Genomic DNA, 23,079 nt, shown 5'->3' with positions numbered 1-23,079 from the left:
TGGCCTACTCCTGCACCTATTGTCTATTGTCTACATTTTTACCTCTCAGCTCAAAGAAATGCTCTTTAGTATATATATATATATATGCACACATATATATACACACACACATTATATACTATATACATTATATATACATATATACACACACACACATATATATATACACATACATATATATATATATATATGTACATATATATATATATACACATACACATACACATACACATACATATACATATATATATATATATATATATATATATATATGTACATATATATATACACATACATATATATACATATATATATACACGTATACATATATAGTGTATATATATGCTATATTTTATATAGTATATATTACATATATATATATAAAAAATATATATACACTATATACATATATACTATATATATATATATATATATACATATATACATATATATATACACATATATATATACATATACATATATATACACACACACACATATATATATATATATATATATATGATTTCCTGGGATTTGAATGTATATTTTATATTAAAAATACCTGCTGTGTCATCAATATAAAAAGTGACTTCTTTCTTGTCTTCCTTCTCATCGACGTGGTCGAAGGTGATCCGTGGTATCGTCAGTGTGTGTTCACCGCTGTTTACCATGAACGTAGTTTCATTATCATGCCCTGCTTTGCATTTCCGTTTATATTTCTTGAGCTGTCAGGAGGAAAGGTCAGTAAATATTTATCATCAGTGAAACTCAGTCCCCTCCATCTCAGGACGTCATTACAGGGCTGTATTCTAAACCAATTATAAACCATTAGGGTCTGGGGAAGGGCCCTGAACATTAAATGTCACCTGTCTGAGTCTTCCAGACATACTGTCTGACGCAGTCATTTGCACCTTTGTCACCTTTTGTCAACCATCAGCAGCAATTCTTTATGTCTCCGTAGAGTCGTATTTCATCTATGATCTTCCTGCCAATGTTAGTGGAGAAGTGGGAATGATCGCTGATGACTGGATCGTGTTCAGTTTAATTCAGCTCATGATTTGACCAATACAAAGGTCTTGTCTAAGGCCGGGAAGGGGCAGTCTACGTTACTGAGAAAAGGCATGAAGTGCTGGATTAACTCAGTGGGTCAGGCAGCATCTGTGGAGAACATGGATAGGTGACGTTTCACAGAGTGCTGGAGTAACTCAGCGGGTCAGGCAGCATCTGTGGAGAACATGGATAGGTGACGTTTCAGGTCGTGACACTTCTTCAGACCCTTATTCACTAAATAAGTCAAGTATGCCACGCTAAAACATATGAAATGTTACCTGTTTTCTCACATGTGGACTGGATGATGTGGCTGTAATTTTGGAAGAGTGACCAGGGGGCATGACATACATCTTCCATGTAGCAGTGGAGTTGTGGGTCTTCTCTGCAGCATAACATCTCCATAAGGTCTATAAAAGGCAATCAATCATTCAATTAATGTTATTTGTAAAGCACATTTAAAAACAACTCATGTTGACCAAAATGCTTTACATCAGTGCAGGAACTAACATGCTACATACAGTGGTACACAGATCTAACAGTATATACTCCCTCTATGGCAATAATGTCCTTCCTCAGTTTTGGTCTCCAAATTGCAGGAAGGACATTATTGCCATAGAGGGAGTGTAGAGAAGGTTCACCAGACTGATTCCTGGGATGTCAGGACTGTCTTATGAAGAAAGACTGGATAGACTTGGTTTATACTCTCTAGAATTTAGGAGATTGAGAGGGGATCTTATAGACACTTACAAAATTCTTAAGGGGTTGGACAGGCTAGATGCAGGAAGATTGCTCCCGATGTTGGGGAAGTCCAGGACAAGGGGTCACAGGTTAAGGATAAGGGGGAAATCCTTTAAAACCGAGATGAGAAGAACCTTTTTCACACAGAGAGTGGTGAATCTGTGGAACTCTCTGCCGCAGAGGGTAGTCGAGGCCAGTTCATTGGCTATATTTAAGAGGGAGTTAGATGTGGCCCTTGTGGCTAAGGGGATCAGAGGGTATGGAGAGAAGGCAGGTACGGGATACTGAGTTGGATGATCAGCCATGATCATATTGAATGGCGGTGCAGGCTCGAAGGGCCGAATGGCCTACTCCTGCACCTAATTTCTATGTTTCTATATTTCTATACATAAACTGTGTACAGCCCCCTCAGAGGGCCTCAAAAACGCTAGGGAGTAGAAATAGGTTTTGAGCCTCGACTTAAAGGAGTCGATGGAGGGGGCAGTTCTATTGAGGAGAGGGATGCTGTTCCACAGTCTAGGTGCCACAGCCACAAAGGCGTGGTTGCCCCTGAGCTTAAACCTAGACCGCGGGATAGTCAGTAGCCCCAAGTCAGCCGACCTGAGGGACCTGGAGGTAGAATGGTGGGTTCGAAGATTTTTTATATCAGCGTGACTTACAGCTGAACGGAAATAAAGTCATACTTAGAGCGATGCAGAAACAGGCCCTTCGGCCCAACTTGTCCATGCCAACCAAGAGGCCCCATTTGGGTAGGTCCCATTTTGCCTGTATTTGGCGCATATTCCTCCAAACCTTGTACCTACCCATGTAACACGGACCGAAGTAGCTATGTAGTAACTGCTAAGTATTATAAAGGCAATAGGTGTTAAATAATAAGCATTGTAAAAGTAATGCACGCGTGGATGAATTGTGCCGCTGGGGGCCTGTTTCTCCATGCCGTGCGATTCTATAATTCTATATCAGTGACACCAACAATTGTAGTGATGAAGGTGCAACAACAGGAAATCTTTCCGTATAGATATGACAGTAAAACTGTGTACAAAGGTTCCAAGCACAACATAAGATATAGGAGCAACGTTAGGCCCATCCAGCCCATTGGCCCTTGAGCGTTTGTCGGCACTCGCTGGAGTTTAGAAGAATCAGAGGGGACCTCATTGAAACGTACAGAATAGTGAAAGGCTTGGATAGAGTGGATGTGGAGAGGATGTTTCCACTAGTGGGAGAATCTAGGACTAGAGGTCATAGCCTCAGAATTAAAGGATGTTCTTTAGGAAGGAGATGAGGAGGAATTTCTTTAGTCAGAGGGTGGTGAATCTGTAGAATTATTTGCCACAGATGGCTGTGGAGGCCAAGTCAATGGATATTTTTGAGGCTGAGATTGATAGATTCTTGATTAGTACGGGTGCCAGGTTTATGGGGAGAAGGCAGGAGAATGGGGTTAGGAGGGAGAGATAGATCAGCCGTGATTGAATAGCAGAGTAGATTTGATGGGCCGAATGGCCTAATTCTACCTATCTACTCTAATTCTACTTCTATGTGGCCCTTGTGGCTAAAGGGGATCAGAGGGTATGGAGAGAAGGCAGGTACGGGATACTGAGTTGGATGATCAGCCATGATCATATTGAATGGTGGAGCAGGCTCGAAGGGCCGAATGGCCTCTACTCCTGCACCTATTTTCTATGTTTCTATCATTTATGACTTTATGAGTGTGCTCTGTAATCATTGCACAAGAACGCCAGGGTGGGAATTTGAAAGTAGGATTTGTATATTACAGACACTCAGTCAACAAGACTTTTCCAGTCAATGTATTTAAAATTGCAGACAAGACCCAGAAAGACCTGGTCATGACATGAGTCTATGAATAGACAATGAAAAAATGTACAAAACTCTCAGCTCTCTGCTCACACAGTAAGTGGTACTTCCGAGAACATTTATAACAACAATTATGTGACTTGTTGTGGCAGGTTGACTTTGTCTACAGAATGAAAATCTGGATATTTTGCGCCTTTGAATTGCTGACCCCACTTTCAGAGAGATATCTACCTGCACTCCTAGGTCTTTCTGCTCTACAACATTCCCCAGATCTCTACTGCTCACTGTGAAAGTCCCGGCCTGTTTTAACTTCCCAAAGTGCTACACCATACTCCACACAACAATTGTGTAATGAAAGGTAGACAAAAATGCTGGAGAAACTCAGCGGGTGCAGCAGCATCTATGGAGCGAAGGAAATAGCCAACGTTTCGTGCCGAAACCCTGAAGGAAATAGGCAACGTTTCGGGCCGAAACCCTGAAGGAAATAGGTAACGTTTCGGGCCGAAACCTGGAAGGGTTTCAGCCCGAAACGTTGCCTATTTCCTTCGCTCCATAGATGCTGCTGCACCCGCTGAGTTTCTCCAGCATTTTTGTCTACCTTCGATTTTCAAGCATCTGCAGTTCCTTCTTAAACACTTGGTCTTGAGGTTCTGGTCATTACTCCCTTTACCCTGTATCATGGAGAGCTTGATTGTAATCATGTATAATCTTTCCGCTGACTGGATAGCACGCAGCAAAAAAAGCTTTTGGAGAGACTTGGATTGTTGTCTTTGGAATGTAGACTTGATGGGCCGAATGGCCTCATTCTGCTCCCATCACTTACCAACTAATGAAGAAATAACATAATTATGAACCAGTGTCAAATCAGAGAGAAATGGGGAAAAAAAGGATACAACATGTTGGGAGTAACTCAGCGGGTTCGACAGCATTTCTGGATGAAGTTTCAGGTCGGGTGAAAAGTAAATAGAGGGAGGGGAAAAACTGGATTAAGGAGAGGAATAAGAGAGACAACAACAAAAAAAGCTAAACTCCTTTTTCCTTTCTATCGTCAACAAGTAAAACCTGAAGGAATGAACATTCTGCTTGTGACACTGAATTCTAAATGCCAGAGATACTGACTGGCAGTAATTGGTACTGATTCTGCGGCAAGGATATTTAGAACAATAATTACAGGACTTGTTGTGGCAGGTTGACTTGGTCACAGGAAAGCAAATCTGGATAGTATGTGCCACTCAATGCTTTTGTATGGGATGTCAGTAAGCGGAGTCATTTGCAAAGAATTAACAGTGCAGATTGCTACTCCAGCTGCAAGCTTTCAAATTCAACAGCACTTGTATTTAAAAAATAGGTGTCATCATTCTAAAGGTTATCTTGATAATTTTTGAACAGAGCTTTTGCTAGATAGATGATTGCTATGGTTAAGGGATATTATAACACAAGAAAATATAATGGGGGGGAAAAAAACAATTTTAAAATGTGTTTTCACAGTGATGAAGTCCTCCACGGTAGCTGATCCAGAAGGTGAAGGGGCGTGAGGTTCAGTATGTGGAGGAACCTTTTGGGGAAGAGGCTATTTATATCTAGACCAGGAACTGGACCAAAGACATCTCTCCTACTCTCCATCCTCTCCACCAAAGCTCCAGAGGTAACCCGGCTAAAATAAATTGAGATCGGGAAAGCCAAAATCTATCCTGATGTTCTCTTTGGAACCCTCAGACACAAAGGCTCCATCACCCATTGCAAATACATATAATTCAGATCCTGTGTTAACTGAATGGATGAATATTGCCAATATCGTTCATTTTTAATCCCCAGGTACTTGACAATAATAATATAGGGTTTCAAGACACACGTGGAAGTTAAAAGAATGACTTCCAATCAAACTACATTAACTCCGTAATGCAAAATTTCAATTTCCTTGTGTCCATGCTGATATTAATACCCTTGATTGTACAGACACAAAAAGCTGGAGTAACTCAGCAGGTCAGGCAGCATCTCTGGAGAAAAGGAATAGGTGATGTTTCTGAAGAAGTCTCAACAGAAAACATAACCAATTGCTTTTAGACAATAGGCAATAGACAATAGGTGCAGGAGTGGACCATTCAGCCCTATGAGCCAGCACCGCCATTCAATGTGATCATGGCTGATCAGTTCTTAAACATTGGCCCCTGGTTCTGGACTCCCCCAACATCGGGAACATGTTTCCTGCCTCTAGCATGTCCAAACCCTTAATAATCTTATGTTTCAATAAGATCCCCTCTCATCCTTCTAAACTCCAGAGTATACAAGCTCAGCCGCTCCATTCTCTCAGCACATTAATAATCTTATGTTTCAATAAGACACCCTCTCGTCCTTCTAAACTCCAGAGTATACAATCCCAGCCGCTCCATTCTTTCAAGAGAGAGCTAGATAGGACTCTTAAAGATAGCGGAGTCAGGGGATATGGGGAGAAGGCAGGAACGGGGAACTGATTGGGGATGATCAGCCATGATCACATTGAATGGCGGTGCTGGCTCGAAGGGCCGAATGGCCTACTCCTGCACCTATTGTCTATTGTCTATTCTCTCCAGAGATGCTGCCTGACCTGCCGCGTTACTCCAGCTTCGGTTTAAACCAGCATCTACAGTTCCTTCCTGCACCTTTGATTGTACATACGACACATACCTGAATGAGAGAGGCTGCAGCAGGTATCTGTCGACTGAAGTGCTTCTGACGCTGTTTCTGTTGAACTTTAAGAGCAAATCCAGATCCCAGTATACCCTTAAAATTAATCGTTTAATTAAAGCACTTTACAGTAAAGTTATTTTATAATACTATTACATGGCTTTTATAAAGCATTATACAGAGCTACGGTATCATCCACTTATGATATAACATTAATCTGTGGATGGAGAAAACATGAAGACAGATTTAAAAAAACATTCTATTCTCTTCAGCTTCGTTCAAAGGCTTTAAAAAATATTTCTAATCAATACACCAAACTATAGGTTTCAATAGAAACATAGACATAGAAATTAGGTGCAGGAGTAGAGGCCATTCGGCCATTCGAGCCTGCACCGCCATTCAATATGATCATGGCTGATCATCCAACTCAGTATCGTGTACCTGCCTTCTCTCCATACCCTCTGATCCCCTTAGCCACAAGGGCCACATCTAACTCCCTCTTAAATATAGCCAATGAACTGGCCTCAACTACCCTCTGTGGCAGAGAGTTCCAGAGATTCACCACTCTCTGTGTGAAAAAGGTTTTTCTCATCTCAGTTTTAAAGGATTTCCCTCTTATCCTTAAGCTGTGACCCCTTGTCCTGGACTTCCCCAACATCGGGAACAATCTTCCTGCATATAGCCTGTCCAACCCCTTAAGAATTTTGTAGGTTTCTATAAGATCCCCTCTCAATCTCCTAAATTCTAGAGAGTATAAACCAAGTCTATCCAGTCTTTCTTCATAAGACAGTCCTGACATCCCAGGAATCAGTCTGATGAACCTTCTCTGCACTCCTTCTATGGCAATAATGTCCTTCCTCAGATTTGGAGACCAAAACTGTACGCAATACTCCAGGTGTGGTCTCAACAAGACCCTGTACAACTGCAGTAGAACCTCCCTGCTCCTATACTCAAATCCTTTTGCTATGAAAGCTAGCATACCATTTGCTTTCTTCACTGCCTGCTGCACCTGCATGCCTACCTTCAATGACTGGTGTACCATGACACCCAGGTCTCGCTGCATCTCCCCTTTTCCTAATCGGCCACCACATGTTCCGATCGGCCACCATAATAGAAGCAACAGACTTCATATTTTCCATAAATAATTAGACTAAAAACATTTATATGTACAATTAACTCGAGTGAACACAAAATAACTGATTAAAACTGCCTTTGCAGTAACACCACAAATATTTTGCACAGAGGTTCAACTTTGTTGGTTTGTAAATGATTCTTCAAAGTAAAAATCAACAAGAATCCCATTTCTAACAAAATGTTCTGTTTGATCTAAACAGTTAAAATTAAAAAAATATTTTAGTTTGCTATCTTAAAGACATATTCTTCAGTTCGGCCTGAAGAGTTCAAGTCAGTTTTGCAGTCATTTTGAAGGTAATCTCTCATTTTTAATTCACATGACATCACATACCTCCTTTTATAACAAAACCATTTTTTCAGCTCGGTATCCTGGAACAAAGAGTTCATGAATTGACAAAAATAAATTTGATTCAGAAGCCATATTAAAAATGATATTTTCTTGGCACAGACTTATTCCAAAGTTTCCCATTACCAACTAGCAATCTTCTCAAAGTCCATTGGAAGATCTGTGGCTGAATCTACTATGTACCCTATGTAGAATATAATCTGTCTGATCTCAGATATTTAAAGGCCAAAATCAAATTGTGGATGTCAAGAGTTATGGGGAGAAGGCAGGAGAATGGGAGTTAGGGGGAAAGATAGATTAGCTATGATTAAATTGCAGTGTAAACTTGATGGGCTGAATGGCCTCATTTTGCTCCCATCTCTTAGACATTTATGAAATTTAGGCAGAAAATTTAGGATGATCAGCCATGATCATATTGAATGGCGGTGCAGGCTTGAAGGGCCGAATGGCCTACTCCTGCACCTATTTTCTATGTTTCTATGTCTATGTTTCTAAAAAGTTAAATAATGTACTTACGGCTGGAAGTGCAAAGAAAGATATGGCAAACACAGAGAAACAAGAAGCTATGGTCTTTCCGATCCATGTCTGTGGAACTTTGTCACCATATCCAATTGTTGTAACTGTTACCTAATAATGAAAAACAAATCATTTAAGTTATGGTCAAAACACAACTCAGCGGGTCAGGCAGCATCTGCGGAGGGAATGGACAGACACTGTTTTGGGTCATGACCCTTCTTCAGACTGATGGAGTCGGGGGGGGGGGGGGGGGGGGGGAGAAAGCTGGAGAAGTGAGGTGGGGGTGGGACAAAGCCTGGCCCCCTCCTCTACTCCCTCTTCACCTATGACTGCACACCTGTACATGGTACTAACACCATCATCAAGTATGCAGATGATACAACGGTGATTGGCATCATCATCAACAACGATGAGCTGGCCTACAGGGAGGAGGAGGTCCAGCACTTAGCAGCATGGTGCGCTGACAACAACCTGGCCCTTAACTCCAAGAAGACCAAGGAGCTCATTGTAGACTTCAGGAAGTCCAGAGGCGGCACGCACACCCCCATCCACATTAACGGGACGGAGGTGGAACGTGTTTCTAGCTTCAGGTTCCTGGGAGTCAACATCTCCGATGACCTCTCTTGGACCCACAATACCTCTACTCTGATCAAGAAGGCTCATCAGCGTCTCTTCTTCCTGAAGAGACTGAAGAAGGTCCATCTGTCTCCTCAGATCCTGGTGAACTTCTACCGCTGCACCATCGAGAGCATCCTTACCAACTGCATCACAGTATGGTATGGCAACTGCTCTGTCTCCGACCGGAAGGCATTGCAGAGGGTGGTGAAAATTGCCCAACGCATCACCGGTTCCACGCTCCCCTCCATTGAGTCTGTCCAAAGCAAGCGCTGTCTGCGGAGGGCGCTCAGCATCGCCAAGGACTGCTCTCACCCCAACCATGGACTGTTTACCCTCCTACCATCCGGGAGGCGCTACAGGTCTCTCCGTTGCCGAACCAGCAGGTCGAGGAACAGCTTCTTTCCGGCCGCTGTCAATCTACTAAACAACGTACCTCGGTGACTGCCAATCACCCCCCCCCCCCCCCCCCCGGACACTTATTATTTATTTTTATTCAAATCGTTTGCTATGTCGCTCTTCAAGGGAGATGCTAAATGCATTTCGTTGTCTCTGTACTGTACACTGACAATGACAATTAAAATTGAATCTGAATCTGAACATGAGGGTGGGTGGTTTGTGACTAAAGCTGAGAGGAGAGCAAGTGACTAAAGGGCCTGTCCCACTTGGCAATTTTTATTCGGCAACTGCTGGCATCATTGGCTGACATATCAGGCCGCTGAAACATTCACGCCGTGACGAGGCATGACGCAGCGTGATGACACATGACGCGCTGTGTTCTTTCAAGCGTCGCAACTTTGTTTTTGTCGCCGCTGGGTTTTGAAATGTTCAAAATCTTTTGGCGACACTGATATGATGCCGGCAGTCGCTGAAAAAACTCGCCAGGTGGGACAGGCCCCTTTATAAAGCTGGAGATGAAACAGAGACAAACGGGTGTCAGATTAAGAGAACAGGGCAGGAGTGGAATGTAAAGCTGGAGGGAGGGATATTGGTGGACGAGGATGGGGTTAGGAAAGGGGGAGATAAACTGGAAATGGGGGACTCTGCGACATTACGCTTTAAGTCAGTCATATTCAAATGGATATCTAAAGACTTGGCATTGTTTTTTATGAATTTGTTGACTTCGGAATGCAGTTGAATGCTTTATAACCTAATTGAGTTTTCAAAAGCACAAGTCATTGCTCACAACTAAAGATAATGCTGAATATCTCCATTTCACGCATGTAAAACTAAAAATATAGGCCATGTTTCTGAGACAAACATTTTTCACACAGAGAGTGGAGAATCTCTGGAATTCTCTGCCACAGAAGGTAGTTGAGGCCACAGTTCATTGGCTATATTTAAGAGGGAGTTAGATGTGGCCCTTGTGGCTAAAGGGATTATGGAGAGAAGGCAGGTACGGGATACCGAGTTGGATGATCAGCCATGATCATATTGAATGGCGGTGCAGGCTCGAAGGGCCGAATGGCCTACTCCTGCACCTATTGTCTATGTTTCTATGTGTTCTGCAGAACAAGCTAAAGGGAGATGTAAGCTTTAAAGGGAGATTAAATGCAATCTAAAGCATCACAGTTGAACAGGTAAAAAGTAAATTTGGATGAAAACTTTTCATTCAGTTTTTCCCCCGACTAAAGATAACCAGGATAGAGAAGGACTTTGTTTAATTTTTCTTCCAGTAACTTTATCCAGCTGCAATGACATCACCGACAGAACTGGGTTCCCACAGGGCCTCGACTATTTTAATTACAAACTGAGACCATGACACAGCGATAGACCTAGAGCTCGAGTTTCATGACACCACAAAATGTGGTATCATCATTCTTCATCATGTGAGACGGTTTGCATCATAGTTTAGTTTAGTCTGCAGCAAACTAGCTAAGTGGATCAAATATGATACTAATAAAACCACAAGACACGGGTGCAGAATTAGGACATTCAGCACAGAGTCTGCTCCCCATTCATAATGTTTAAGAAGGAACTGCAGATGCTGGAAAATCGAAGGTAGACAAAAATGCTGGAGACACTCTGCGGGTGCAGCAGCATCTATCGAGCAAAGGAAATAGGCAACGTTTCAGGACGAAACCCTTACGGGTTTCGGCCCGAAACGTTGCCTATTTCCTTCAGGGTTTCGGCCCGAAACGTTGCCTATTTCCTTCAGGGTTTCGGCCCGAAACATTGCCTATTTCCTTCAGGGTTTCGGCCCGAAACTTTGCCTATTTCCTTCAGGGTTTCGGCCCGAAACGTTGCCTATTTCCTTCGCTCCATAGATGCTGCTGCACCCGCTGAGTTTCTCCAGCATTTTTGTCTACCCCCATTCAATAATGGATGATCTATATTTCCCACTCAACCCCATTCTCCTGCCTTCTCCCCATAACCTTTGGGGTCCTTATGCCCCTGTCCCACTTAGGAAACCTGAACGGAAACCTCTGGGGACTTTGTGCCCCACCCAAGGTTCCCGGAGGTTTTTGTCAGTCTCCCTACCTGCTTCCACTACCTGCAACCTCCAGCAACCACCTGCAACCTCCGGGAACCGCACGGAAACCTTGGGTGGGGCGCAAAGTCTCCAGAGGTTTCCGTTCAGGTTTCCCAAGTGGGACAGGGGCATTACTAATCAAGAACCTATCAATCTCCGCCTTAAAAATATCAATGTTGGCCTCCACAGCCGTCTGTGGCAATTAAATCCTCAGATTCACCACTATGGTTCAGCAAATTCCTCCTCATCACCACCTAAATGTACGTCATTTTGTTCTGAAGCTGTGTCCTCTCGTTCTAGACTCTCCCGTGACTGGATTCAAATTGTGATGTTTAACAGGCTATTAGGTAGGTACCTGATATGAATGGAGATCTCTACCTTACAGAAGCTCAGGCACAAAGTTTAAAGGAGATATGTGGGACAAGTTTTGTTTTTACACAGATGGCTTTTATTTTTAAAAACAGCCATGAACGAGCTGCCAGGGCTGGTGGTGCAGGCAGATACAATAGTGGCGTGTGAGGTTTTTAGATAGACACATGAATATGGAGGGATGTGGATCACATGCAGGCAGGGGAGATTATTTTAAAGGCATCATATTCGGCATGGACATTATAGAAACATTGAAAAATAAGTGCAGGAGTAGAGGCCATTCGGCCCTTCGAGCCTGCACTGCCATTCAATATGATCATGGCTGATCATCCAACTCAGTATCCCGTACCTGCCTTCTCTCCGTACCCCCTGATCCCTTTAGCCACAAGGGCCACATCTAACTCCCTCTTAAATATAGCCAATGAACTGGCCTCAACTACCCTCTGTGGCAAAGAGTTCCAGAGATTCACCACTCTCTGTGTGAAAAAAAGTTCTTCTCATCTCGGTTTTAAAGGATTTCCCCCTTATCCTTAAGCTGTGACCCCTTGTCCTGGACTTCCCCAACATCGGGAACAATCTTCCTGCATCTAGCCTGTCCAACCCCTTAAGAATTTTGTAAGTTTCTACAAGATCCCCCCTCAATCTTCTAGTTATTGGCCTGAAGGGCCTGTTTCTGTGTATTCTAAAAATGGTGCCATTTCATTTTAAAACAAACACCGATTCTAGAGCATGAAATAGGAGTGAATTGAACTAATCTTACTATTACTTCAGTGACAATATATCATCAAATGTGAAACGACTCACCACTCCCCACCATAATGCATCGGCATAACTTCCAAAGCCAGTCATCCCTTTCTCATCCACGGCATCTTTCTCAGCCAGATATACGAAATAGGAAGAAAATATCAGGCCCAAAAACCCTATGTAGAGTGTGGTGATGAGTTCCTGCAATATAAAACATTGATTACGCATGGATTATTGACTGATCTTAGCGAAGAACAGCTGCTTGTGGTGGATGTTAATTTGTGTTTATTGTGCGTTTTGTTATTTATTATTATATGTATGACTGCAGGCAACGGCATTTCGTTCAGACTGAAAGGTCTGATTGACAATACAGGAATCTAATCTAATCTAATCTAATCTGCTTCCCCAACAACTATCAGGTTTGTGAACACTAAACACTAACCACTAAAACTCAAACTATGGAATATTTACATTGCATACAGGACTTTGGGCTTTTTGCACAAGGACTGGGGTTTTAAAACCATAAATGTTTTTTGTGTATGATATTATCTATGAGCACTGTGATTACAGGCCTGTTGTGCTGCTGCAAATAAGAATACTGTCCCATGGACGGTGTATATGAAATAACTCTTGACTTTTGAATTACAGCAATTTATTTTAGTTTGTTAGCCACAACTTATTTTAAATCATTCACCAGGTGACATGAGGAGGAACTCAGGAAAAGATGCAGCATTTCAACAGAACAGCATAGAAACATGTCTGAAGTCTGAAGAAGGGTCCCGACCCGAAATGTCGCCCATTTCTACTCTCCAGAGATACTGCTTCGCCCGCTGAGTTAAAGCCCTGTCCCACTGTACGAGTTCATTCAAAGAGTTCTCTCGAGTTTGCCCTGATTCGAACTCGGAGATTTACGGTAATGGCCGCTCGTCGGTACTCGTGGCTCTCGTGGACATTTTTCAACATGTTGAAAAATCTTCACCAGTCTTCCCGAGCTTACCGCGTTTCCCCGAGTACCTGCCGTTAGCGTTACGAGCCGCTAAGAGACGTCCCCGAGCTCCGACGTACCCGCTACGTACATTCTACGTACTTACCACGAGTTTGATTTTTTTTTAAAACTCGGGAGAGCTCTTGAATGAACTCACAACGTGGGACAGGGCCATTACTCCAGAATTCTGTGTCCACCTTCGATTTAAAGCAGCATCTGCAGTTCTTTCTTACACATAGAAACATGTCCGTCGGTATACGATGTCTGTGCCAAACATGATGCCAAGGTTTTTTCGTTTCATTCATTATTGTCACATGTACCCAGGTAGAGTGAAATGCTTTTGTTTGAACACTATACAGTTAAATTCTATACATGATTACAATCAAAACTAATCTCCTCTGCCTGCATGTGGTCCACATCCCTCCATTAATCATCCATTCAGACTAGTTGGATGTTATCCCACTTTCTGATCCACTCCCTACACACTAGTGGCCAATTAACCTCCAATAATCACACTGCACTCGATCAAGTTTGCCCAGAACTGCTCTCAGTATTCCAAGTGTGATATAAGTGGAGATTTCTGAGGCTGTGGTGTAACTTCAACTCCTTTATAACCTTAAAATAAATAATGTTCGACTCTAATGCATTTAAGACACAGTCTTTACAAAATTCAGATCATTAAAATTTGATGATTTGATACAACAATTGCAAATTGCAAAGCCTGCTATGTTTTGCTTTAAGAATATAAAACCTTAATTTCCAAAGCAAGAGAGTTACTATATGCAGTATTTTGATTCTAAAGGTTCTTTTGCAATTATGGTTACAATAACGTGACCCTTGCATACTTCATTCAAAGTCACGTGAACTTTGAAGCTGATGGCGCTGTGCTGAAATAACAGCTGCCAGCAATCAACATCTTCCAAGTTCAAACACACAAACAATTAAGTCTTCGAACTTTTTTAGGGTTAAGCAAAGAGAAATAATTAATCTTGTCAACGTGAATGCCTGACGTAACCATATGGGACGTTTAACATATTTACCAAATCATCAAATGTCAAACTAGCCACTCTTGTAGCTACTTATGTTGGGAAGTCTATACCATATTCCCCATAGTTTAATCATCATAAGACTATGAAATATTCTTCAATTCTCTTGAAGATAATGTTGTAACGGAAGACAAATGAGAAAAGATTGTGAATTCATCTCATCAGCAGCAGCCTACAAATTATTGATTGAATTGGATTGAGTTGAATGAAAATATACCGTATAACATGGAAACAGGCGCTCATGACCCACTGAGTCTCTTAAACACCACTATGGCATCTGCCTCAACCACCATCGCTGACAGAGTGTTCCAGGCACCCTCCACCCAATGTGAGCAGCAAAATGCAGATCCCATCACACAAACAACTTTCACCACTATCAACTTCATCCACACTTCACGCTGCCTCAGATAAAAACACGCCAGACTTCTTCTTAAACCCTCTCCCATTGGGCAGAAGGCACTAAAGCTTGAAACACATACCACCAGATTCAGAAATAACTTCTTCCTCACTGTTATCAACCTATCAAACGGTCCTGTTCTCCCATAAAGTGGGTTGTCTCCCCGATCTTCCAACCTACCCCTTTGCGGACCGTGGACTTTTTCCTCTGTAATTGTAACACTATAACATTATATTCTACACTCTGGTATTTTCTCCTTGCAAAACCTGTTATATTTGTGTATGGCTTGGATAAATACATGCATGCATGATATGATTTGATTGGATTGAACACCTAACCCCAAAATACTCATCTTCTGCCAAAGCTGAATGTTTCTATTTTAGACTGGGTATTGAGTAATGAGGAAGGGTTAGTTAGCAATCTTGTTGTACGTGCCCCCTTGGGCAAGAGTGACCATAATATGGTTGAGTTCTTCATTAGGATGGAGAGTGACATTGTTAATTCAGAAACAATGGTTCTGAACTTAAAGAAAGGTAACTTTGAGAGTATGAGACGTGAATTGGCCAAGATTGACTGGCAATTAATTCTAAAAGGGTTGACGGTGGATATGCAATGGAAGACATTTAAAGACTGCATGGATGAACTACAAAAATTGTTCATCCCAGTTTGGCAAAAGAATAAATCAGGGAAGGTAGTACATCCATGGATAACAAGGGAAATCAGGGATAGTATCAAAGCGAAGGATGATGCGTACAAATTAGCCAGAAAAAGCAGCATACCGGAGGACTGGGAGAAATTCAGAGACTAGCAGAGGAGGACGAAGGGCTTCATTAGGAAAGGAAAAATAGATTATGAAAGAAAACTGGCAGGGAACATAAAAACTGACTGCAAAAGTTTTTATAGATATGTGAAAAGAAAGAGATTAGTTAAAACAAATGTAGGTCCCTTGCAGTCAGAAACAGGTGAGTTGATCATGGGGAACAAGGATATGGCGGACCAATTGAATAACTACTTTGGTTTCGTCTTCACTAAGGAAGACATAAATAATCTGCCGGAAATAGCAGGGGACCGCGGGTCAAAGGAGTTGGAGGAATTGAGTGAAATCCAGGTTAGCCAGGAAGTGGTGTTGGGTAAATTGAATGCATTAAAGGCCGATAAATCCCCAGGGCCAGATGGGCTGCATCCCAGAGTACTTAAGGAAGTAGCTCCAGAAATAGTGGATGCATTAGTAATAATCTTTCAAAACTCTTTAGATTCTGGAGTAGTTCCTGAAGATTGGCGGGTAGCAAACGTAACCCCACTTTTTATAAAGGGAGGGAGAAAGAAAACGGGGAATTACAGACCAGTTAGTCTAACATCGGTAGTGGGGAAACTGCTAGAGTCAGTTATTAAAGATGGGATAGCAGCACATTTGGAAAGTGGTGAAATCATTGGACAAAGTCAGCATGGATTTATGAAAGGTAAATCATGTCTGACGAATCTTATAGAGTTTTTCGAGGATGTAACTAGTAGCGTGGATAGGGGAGAACCAGTGGATGTGGTGTATCTGGACTTCCAGAAGGCTTTCGACAAGGTCCCACATAAGAGATTAGTATACAAACTTAAAGCACACGGCATTGGGGGTTCAGTATTGATGTGGATAGAGAACTGCCTGGCAAACAGGAAGCAAAGAGTAGGAGTAAACGGGTCCTTTTCACAATGGCAGGCAGTGACTAGTGGGGTACTGCAAGGCTCAGTGCTGGGACCCCAGCTATTTACAATATATATTAATGATCTGGATGAGGGAATTGAAGGCAATATCTCCAGGTTTGCGGATGACACTAAGCTGGGGGGCAGTGTTAGCTGTGAGGAGGATTCTAGGAGACTGTAAGGTGACTTGGATAGGCTGGGTGAGTGGGCAAATGTTTGGCAGATGCAGTATAATGTGGATAAATGTGAGGTTATCCATTTTGGTGGCAAAAACAGGAAAGCAGACTATTATCTCAATGGTGGCCGACTAGGAAAAGGGGAGATGCAACGAGACCTGGGTGTCATGGTACACCAGTCATTGAAAGTAGGCATGCAGGTGCAGCAGGCAGTAAAGAAAGCAAATGGTATGTTGGCTTTCATTGCAAAAGGATTTGAGTATAGGAGCAGGGAGGTTCTACTGCAGTTGTACAGGGTCTTGGTGAGACCACACCTGGAGTATTGCGTACAGTTTTGGTCTCCAAATCTGAGGAAGGACATCATTGCCATAGAGGGAGTGCAGAGAAGGTTCACCAGACTGATTCCTGGGATGTCAGGACTGTCTTATGAAGAAAGACTGGATAGACTTGGTTTATACTCTCTAGAATTTAGGAGATTGAGAGGGGATCTTATAGAAACTTACAAAATTCTTAAGGGGTTGGACAGGCTAGATGCAGGAAGATTGTTCCCGATGTTGGGGAAGTCCAGGACAAGGGGTCACAGCTTAAGGATAAGGGGGAAATCCTTTAAAAACCGAAATGAGGAGAACTTTTTTCACACAGAGAGTGGTGAATCTCTGGAACTCTCTGCCACAGAAGGTAGTTGAGGCCAGTTCATTGGCTATATTTAAGAGGGAGTTAAATGTGGCCCTTGTGGCTAAAGGGATCAGAGGGTATGGAGAGAAGGCAGGTACGGGATACTGAGTTGGATGATCAGCCATGATCATATTGAATGGCGGTGCAGGCTCGAAGGGCCGAATGGCCTACTCCTGCACCTAATTTCTATGTTTCTTTCTTCATATGAAAGTCCTGACATCCCAGGAATCAGTCTGGTGAACCTTCTCTGTACTCCCTCCATGGCAAGAATGTCAAGTGTTTCCAAACACTATCTGTAGATAAAACTCACTGATCCATCCAAAAACCATGATGATATTTTCTAGACTTGACTGGCTGCATCCAGCGTTATTCAGCCTGCAGGATTTTACCAGTGGGAGTGAGGATTGAATATTTTCAGGTGGTTCCCCCCATTTGTGTCGGGCCATGAGCCCAGAACAGGAGCACATACCTGGCGATGAATGAACACAACCGATCCCAGAAGCCTCCAGGTACCGCCTTGGCGATCCACGTGTAGCATCCGTAAGATCTGAAGAAAGCGGATACCCCTGAAAGCAAACAATAACTACATTAAAACGCTAAAGAAAAACAACATATTGTTAGTTAAGTTTACTGCCATGTGTAGGAACAGTGCAGTGAAAAGCTTTTGTGACTGGGCTTGTATTCACTGGAATGAGAGAGGATCTTATAGTAGAAACATATAAGAAAGCAGTGGAGGCCAATTCACTGGATGCATTCAAACAAGAGTTAGATAGAGCTCTTAGGGCTAGTGGGCTAGTGGAATCAAGGGATATGGAGAGAAGGCAGGAATGGGGTTCTGATTGGGGATGATCAGCCATGATCACATTGAATGGCGGTGCTGGCGCAAAGGGCCGAATGGCCTCCTCCTGCACGTATTGTCTATTGTATTTATGATTAGTGCAAGATGAAGTAGAGTAAAGTCCAATTAAAGATAGCCCGAGGGTCTCCAATGAGGTAGATGCCCGAGGGTCTCCAATGAGGTAGATGCTATTACATTAATAACAGATTTTCTGGAGAACAAGAGTAGGTGATGTTTCTGACACTTCTTCAGACACATCAATAACCGCAAAGGGCCCGTCCACTTTGGCAACTTGCCGGCACCAGTCATAGTCGCAGCTGGTCACCGAAAATGTTCCAAAATGTTGACAATCCAGCAGCGACCTGAAAAAGGTACGACTCTTTGGGCGGCTACTGATGGACATATAGGCTTCACCCCGCTACATGTCGACACGTGACGCCTGTATGGTCGTGAGTTGTCGCCCAAAGAGTCGTACCTTTTCCAGATCGCCGCTGGATTGTCAATACTTAGGACACTTTACGGCCACCTGCTGCGACTCTGACGGGTGCCGGCAAGTCTGGGGAAATCTTTTAGGACCGAGATGAGGAAAACATTTTTCACACAGAGAGTGTTGAATCTCTGGAATTTTCTGCCACAGAATGTAGTTGAGGCCACACAGTTCATTGGCTATATTTAAGAGGGAGTTAGATGTGGGCCTTGTGGCTAAAGGGATCAGAGGGTATGGAGAGAAGGCAGGTACGGGATACGGAGTTGGATGATCAGCCATAATCATATTGAATGGCGGTGCAGGCTCGAAGGGCCGAATGGCCTCTACTCCTGCACCTATTGTCTGTTTCTAAGCCGCCGAAAAAATATCATAAGTGGGACAGGCCCTTTATGGTGGACTGCAAGTGTTACTACTGACACTCTGCCTTTTCTGAAACCCACAATCTAACTGGTCCAATGGATAGATGTAGTTTGTGTCAATTCAGTTCAATGCCCATTGTAAAACTCCAGGACAATACCTGATAGCAGACGTTGCAAACACTTGTCCATTTGACCCAACACTGAGCACTATGATCGATGCAATCACGACAATCAGATCTGCAAGGAAAAAATATGACATACCAGTTAGTCTCAAACTAGTACGATCAATCCATGATGTTATTGTGCGAGTCAGTGTCACTGTGAGAATTTGTGAGCAAAAAAATAAACCCAACAACAATGCAACTGCTCCACAAACACCTGGCCCGTGGCTTCTCAAGGGGACATTCAACTTGATCAGAACCTCAAGACCAAGGGTTTAAGAAGGAACTGCAGATGCTGGAAAATCGAAGGTAGACAAAAGTGCTGGAGAAACTCAGCGGGTTTCAGTTCATGACGTGGATAGATCTACATCTCCGAATACAGATTTGAAAAATTCTCTTTTAAGGGGCCTTCTCTTCTATTTCTACTTTCCACTTTCTCTCTTCCTTTTTTTATTTTTTATATACACACTTCACGTTTTTCTACTCTCTACCATCTATTTTTCCACTTTTTCCCCTTTCTATTGTTTTCTTTTTCTTGTCCTGCTTACTTCCTTCTTATAACATAAAACTAGAGGTTGTACATAGAATGGATTACGGTATTACATAGTTGGCACCTAAAATTAGGTGCCACTGTACTGTTTTGTGCTGTATTAACTTCTAATAAAATAAACAAAAAAAAACCAAACAAAAAAAAGAAACTCAGCGGGTGCAGCAGCATCTATGGAGCGAAGGAAATAGGCAACGTTTCGGGCCGAAACCCGGAAGGGTTTCGGCCCGAAACGTTGCCTATTTCCTTCAGTGTTTCGGCCAGAAACGTTGCCTCTTTCCTTCGCTCCATAGATGCTGCTGCACTCGCTGAGTTTCTCCAGCTTTTATGTCTACCTTCAAGACCATGGACTGGGAAGTGGACAGAAACTCAACATGAACACCAAACACTACGCACCACCTCACCAACCACCCACCTGCTCCCCCGCAACTCCAACCCCGCCTCTGGAAATGTCCCTGGCACCCCAGAACCAGGAGGGAACCAAGCCATCCATGGCCCTGAGAGACTGTCCAAGAATAAGGCAATTTACGAGGATGTTGCCAGGACTCGAGGGGTTGAGCTATAGGGAGAGGTTGAGCAGGCTAGGACATTATTCCTTGGATGGCAGGAGGTGGAGGGGTGATCATACAGAGGTGCATAAGATCACGAGGAGAATATATAGGGAGAATGCACCAGTCTTTTACCCGGAGTAGCGGGAATCAAGAGCCAGGGGGTGAAAGGGGAAAGACTTTCATTTCACTGCACATCTCGTATGTGTATGTGACAAATAAACTTGACTTGACTTGACCTTAATAGGAACCTGCGGGACAATGTTTTCACACAGCGGATGGTGGGTTAATGGAACGAGCTGCTAGATAGTTGCAGCAGGTACAACAACATTGGACAGCTACATGGATAGAGAAGGTTTAGATAAATATGGGTCAAACACAGGCAGGTGGGACCAACACAGATGAGGGAAACTTGAGCCAAAGGGCTGTGTGACTCTGACATAATTTTGTGATTCAAATCTTTCATTTAAAAGTGATTCAACTGTTCTATATTTCCTGTTGAACCATTTTAAAGTACATTTATAGTGTCACATTTCCAAACAAAATATTCTGCTGTCAGTCAGATCTTCTGGATATTCTGCCTGATCGCTATCTCAGGGGAGCCAGCTACGATTCCAACAGAAGTTGGGGCAGGAGGCTTTTGAGGAACTGCATCGTATCCTCACCGATAGGATCCTAACAGACTGGAAATCATCTACACCCCCCTGCTTCGAAAAATGGCACAATGAAATGATAATAAGCATACAGATGGAAAGGATACGCTTCTACAACTCTAAGGTACCAAACAACTTTTTAAGTGTTTGGGGACCATTTATCAACCATCTCAAAGTCCAATAATTTCATAATTTCATATAATCCGCAGTGATGTAGTCTTGTGACCATTACTTCTGCTTTTGCAATGCATGAATGTGTAACACTATGTGGATTGTACCAAAACTGTTATGTCTGGCAGCTTTGTTTTATTAATATATATATTTTTAAATTATAATTAATTCTTTTTCCTTCCTTTTTTTTCAGTTTTTATTTTATTTAATTTATTTTTTTGTTTGTTTAGTTAAAAAATGGTATAAAATAATTAAAAAAAATATTAAAATATTAAAATAGTATCCTCACCGATAATTGAAATGGGTTTCCTGGCAAACCGGATCCTTCCTTTAACACCAACGTATTTACTCCTGCACCCTGCGGCCCACAGGCGGACTATGTACTCTACCCCGAAGAATACCACAAGCACGATTTCCTGAGCAGGGAAAGAAGGAGCTGGTGAGAATGGGTTGTTGTTGGTGCATTAAAACTCAAATGAGTGATTATTACAATATTTGACAAATGTTGACCTTTCCGACCAAGATGCCTCATCTACACTAGTTCCACGTGTCCGAATTTGGTCCATATCCCTCTAAACCTTTCCTATCTATGTACCTGTCCAAATGTTGATGTGTTACCTGCCACAACTACCTCCTCTGGCAGCTCGTTCCATACACCCGCCACCCTCTGTGACATTGACAAAAAAATACATTTTAATAGAGATATCTAGTTCTAATCCATGATGCAGCAACAAAGAACTGCAGATGCTGGTTTATACTAAAGATAGACACAGAGTGCTGGAGTAACTCAGCGGGTCAGGCAACATCTGTGGAGAACATGGATAGGTGACGTTTCTACAGAGTGCTGGAGTAACTCAGCGGGTCAGGCAGCATCTATGGAGATCATGGATAGGTGACGTTTCACAGAGTGCTGGAGTAACTCAGCGGGTCAGGCAGCATCTATGGAGCTAAGGAACGAAGGGTTTCGGCCTGAAACGTTGCCTATTTCCTTAGCTCCATAGATGCTGCCTGACCCGCTGAGTTACTCCAGCACTCTGTGAAACGTCACCTATCCATGTTCTCCACAGATGCTGCCTGACCCGCTGAGTTACTCCAGCACTGTGTCTTATTTCATGCACCTTCTGAGGATCCCATGTCAAGGAGCACCCGCCCTTCCCCCAATACCCTCCCAATGGCCACAGCTGAGAACTCAAGATGAATGGGAGCACTAGTGATGTGGCTGGTTTTAATGCACTGTTTCAATCTACTCCCACCTGAAAACAATTTCAAAAACTGTATATTTTTGATTTGCAAACTGCAATTAAGTACAGGATATACATTCCGTAACAATTTGATGTAATTTGCAAATCCGAATACTTGCGTGTTTGCAGGTGAGCAAGTTTCTGTACCATACAATACAATACAATTTATTTGTCACTTGAACCTCATAGAGGCTCAAGTGAAATGTTGTTTCTGCAGTCATACATACAAGAAAAAAAAAGACCCAAGACACAACACAATTTACACAGACATCCATCACAGCGCATCTCCACCTTGCTGTGATGGAAGGCAAAAAAAACGTATCTCTCCCCTGCACTTCCCTCTCCCCCCGATGTCAGAGTCAAAGTCAGAGCCCCCGGCGGGCGATAACAATTGTCCCGCGGCCATTAACGCCGCGCCGGGTGATGCAAGGCTGCGCTCCGGGTCATGTCACTGAACGATCTGCAACTCTGAACATAATTGTAATTCCCAAATCGTTGATGGTTTGGTGCAAAGATTATAGAGGAGAAAGATCTTTGGTTTGGTGATCTATCACACAGCAGGTTTTTAGTCTTTGTGCACCCTCCCGTGGTGAAGGACGTTATTGCGATAATATATCAAATGGCGAACCTGTCAGTCAAATGAGT

General features: G+C 42.8%; 1 protein-coding gene across 1 annotated transcript; it reads right to left on the bottom strand.

Annotated features, from left to right (window-relative positions):
- Positions 1-1,209: 1,209 nt before the first annotated feature.
- Positions 1,210-21,657, bottom strand: LOC129706525 (potassium voltage-gated channel subfamily KQT member 1-like; the record flags this gene model as incomplete). The annotated part of the gene is made up of 7 exons (XM_055650888.1): positions 1,210-1,457; positions 6,265-6,360; positions 8,261-8,371; positions 12,522-12,662; positions 17,899-17,995; positions 19,272-19,350; positions 21,483-21,657. Coding segments are annotated over 7 exons (849 nt in total), but the record flags the coding sequence as incomplete, so codon positions are not given.
- Between the last annotated feature and the right edge of the window lie 1,422 nt (positions 21,658-23,079).

The sequence above is a fragment of the Leucoraja erinacea genome, chromosome 19, assembly GCF_028641065.1.
Source record: "Leucoraja erinacea ecotype New England chromosome 19, Leri_hhj_1, whole genome shotgun sequence".
In the NCBI taxonomy this organism is placed as follows: domain Eukaryota; kingdom Metazoa; phylum Chordata; class Chondrichthyes; order Rajiformes; family Rajidae; genus Leucoraja; species Leucoraja erinaceus.
This window is presented reverse-complemented; position numbering and strand designations above follow the sequence as displayed.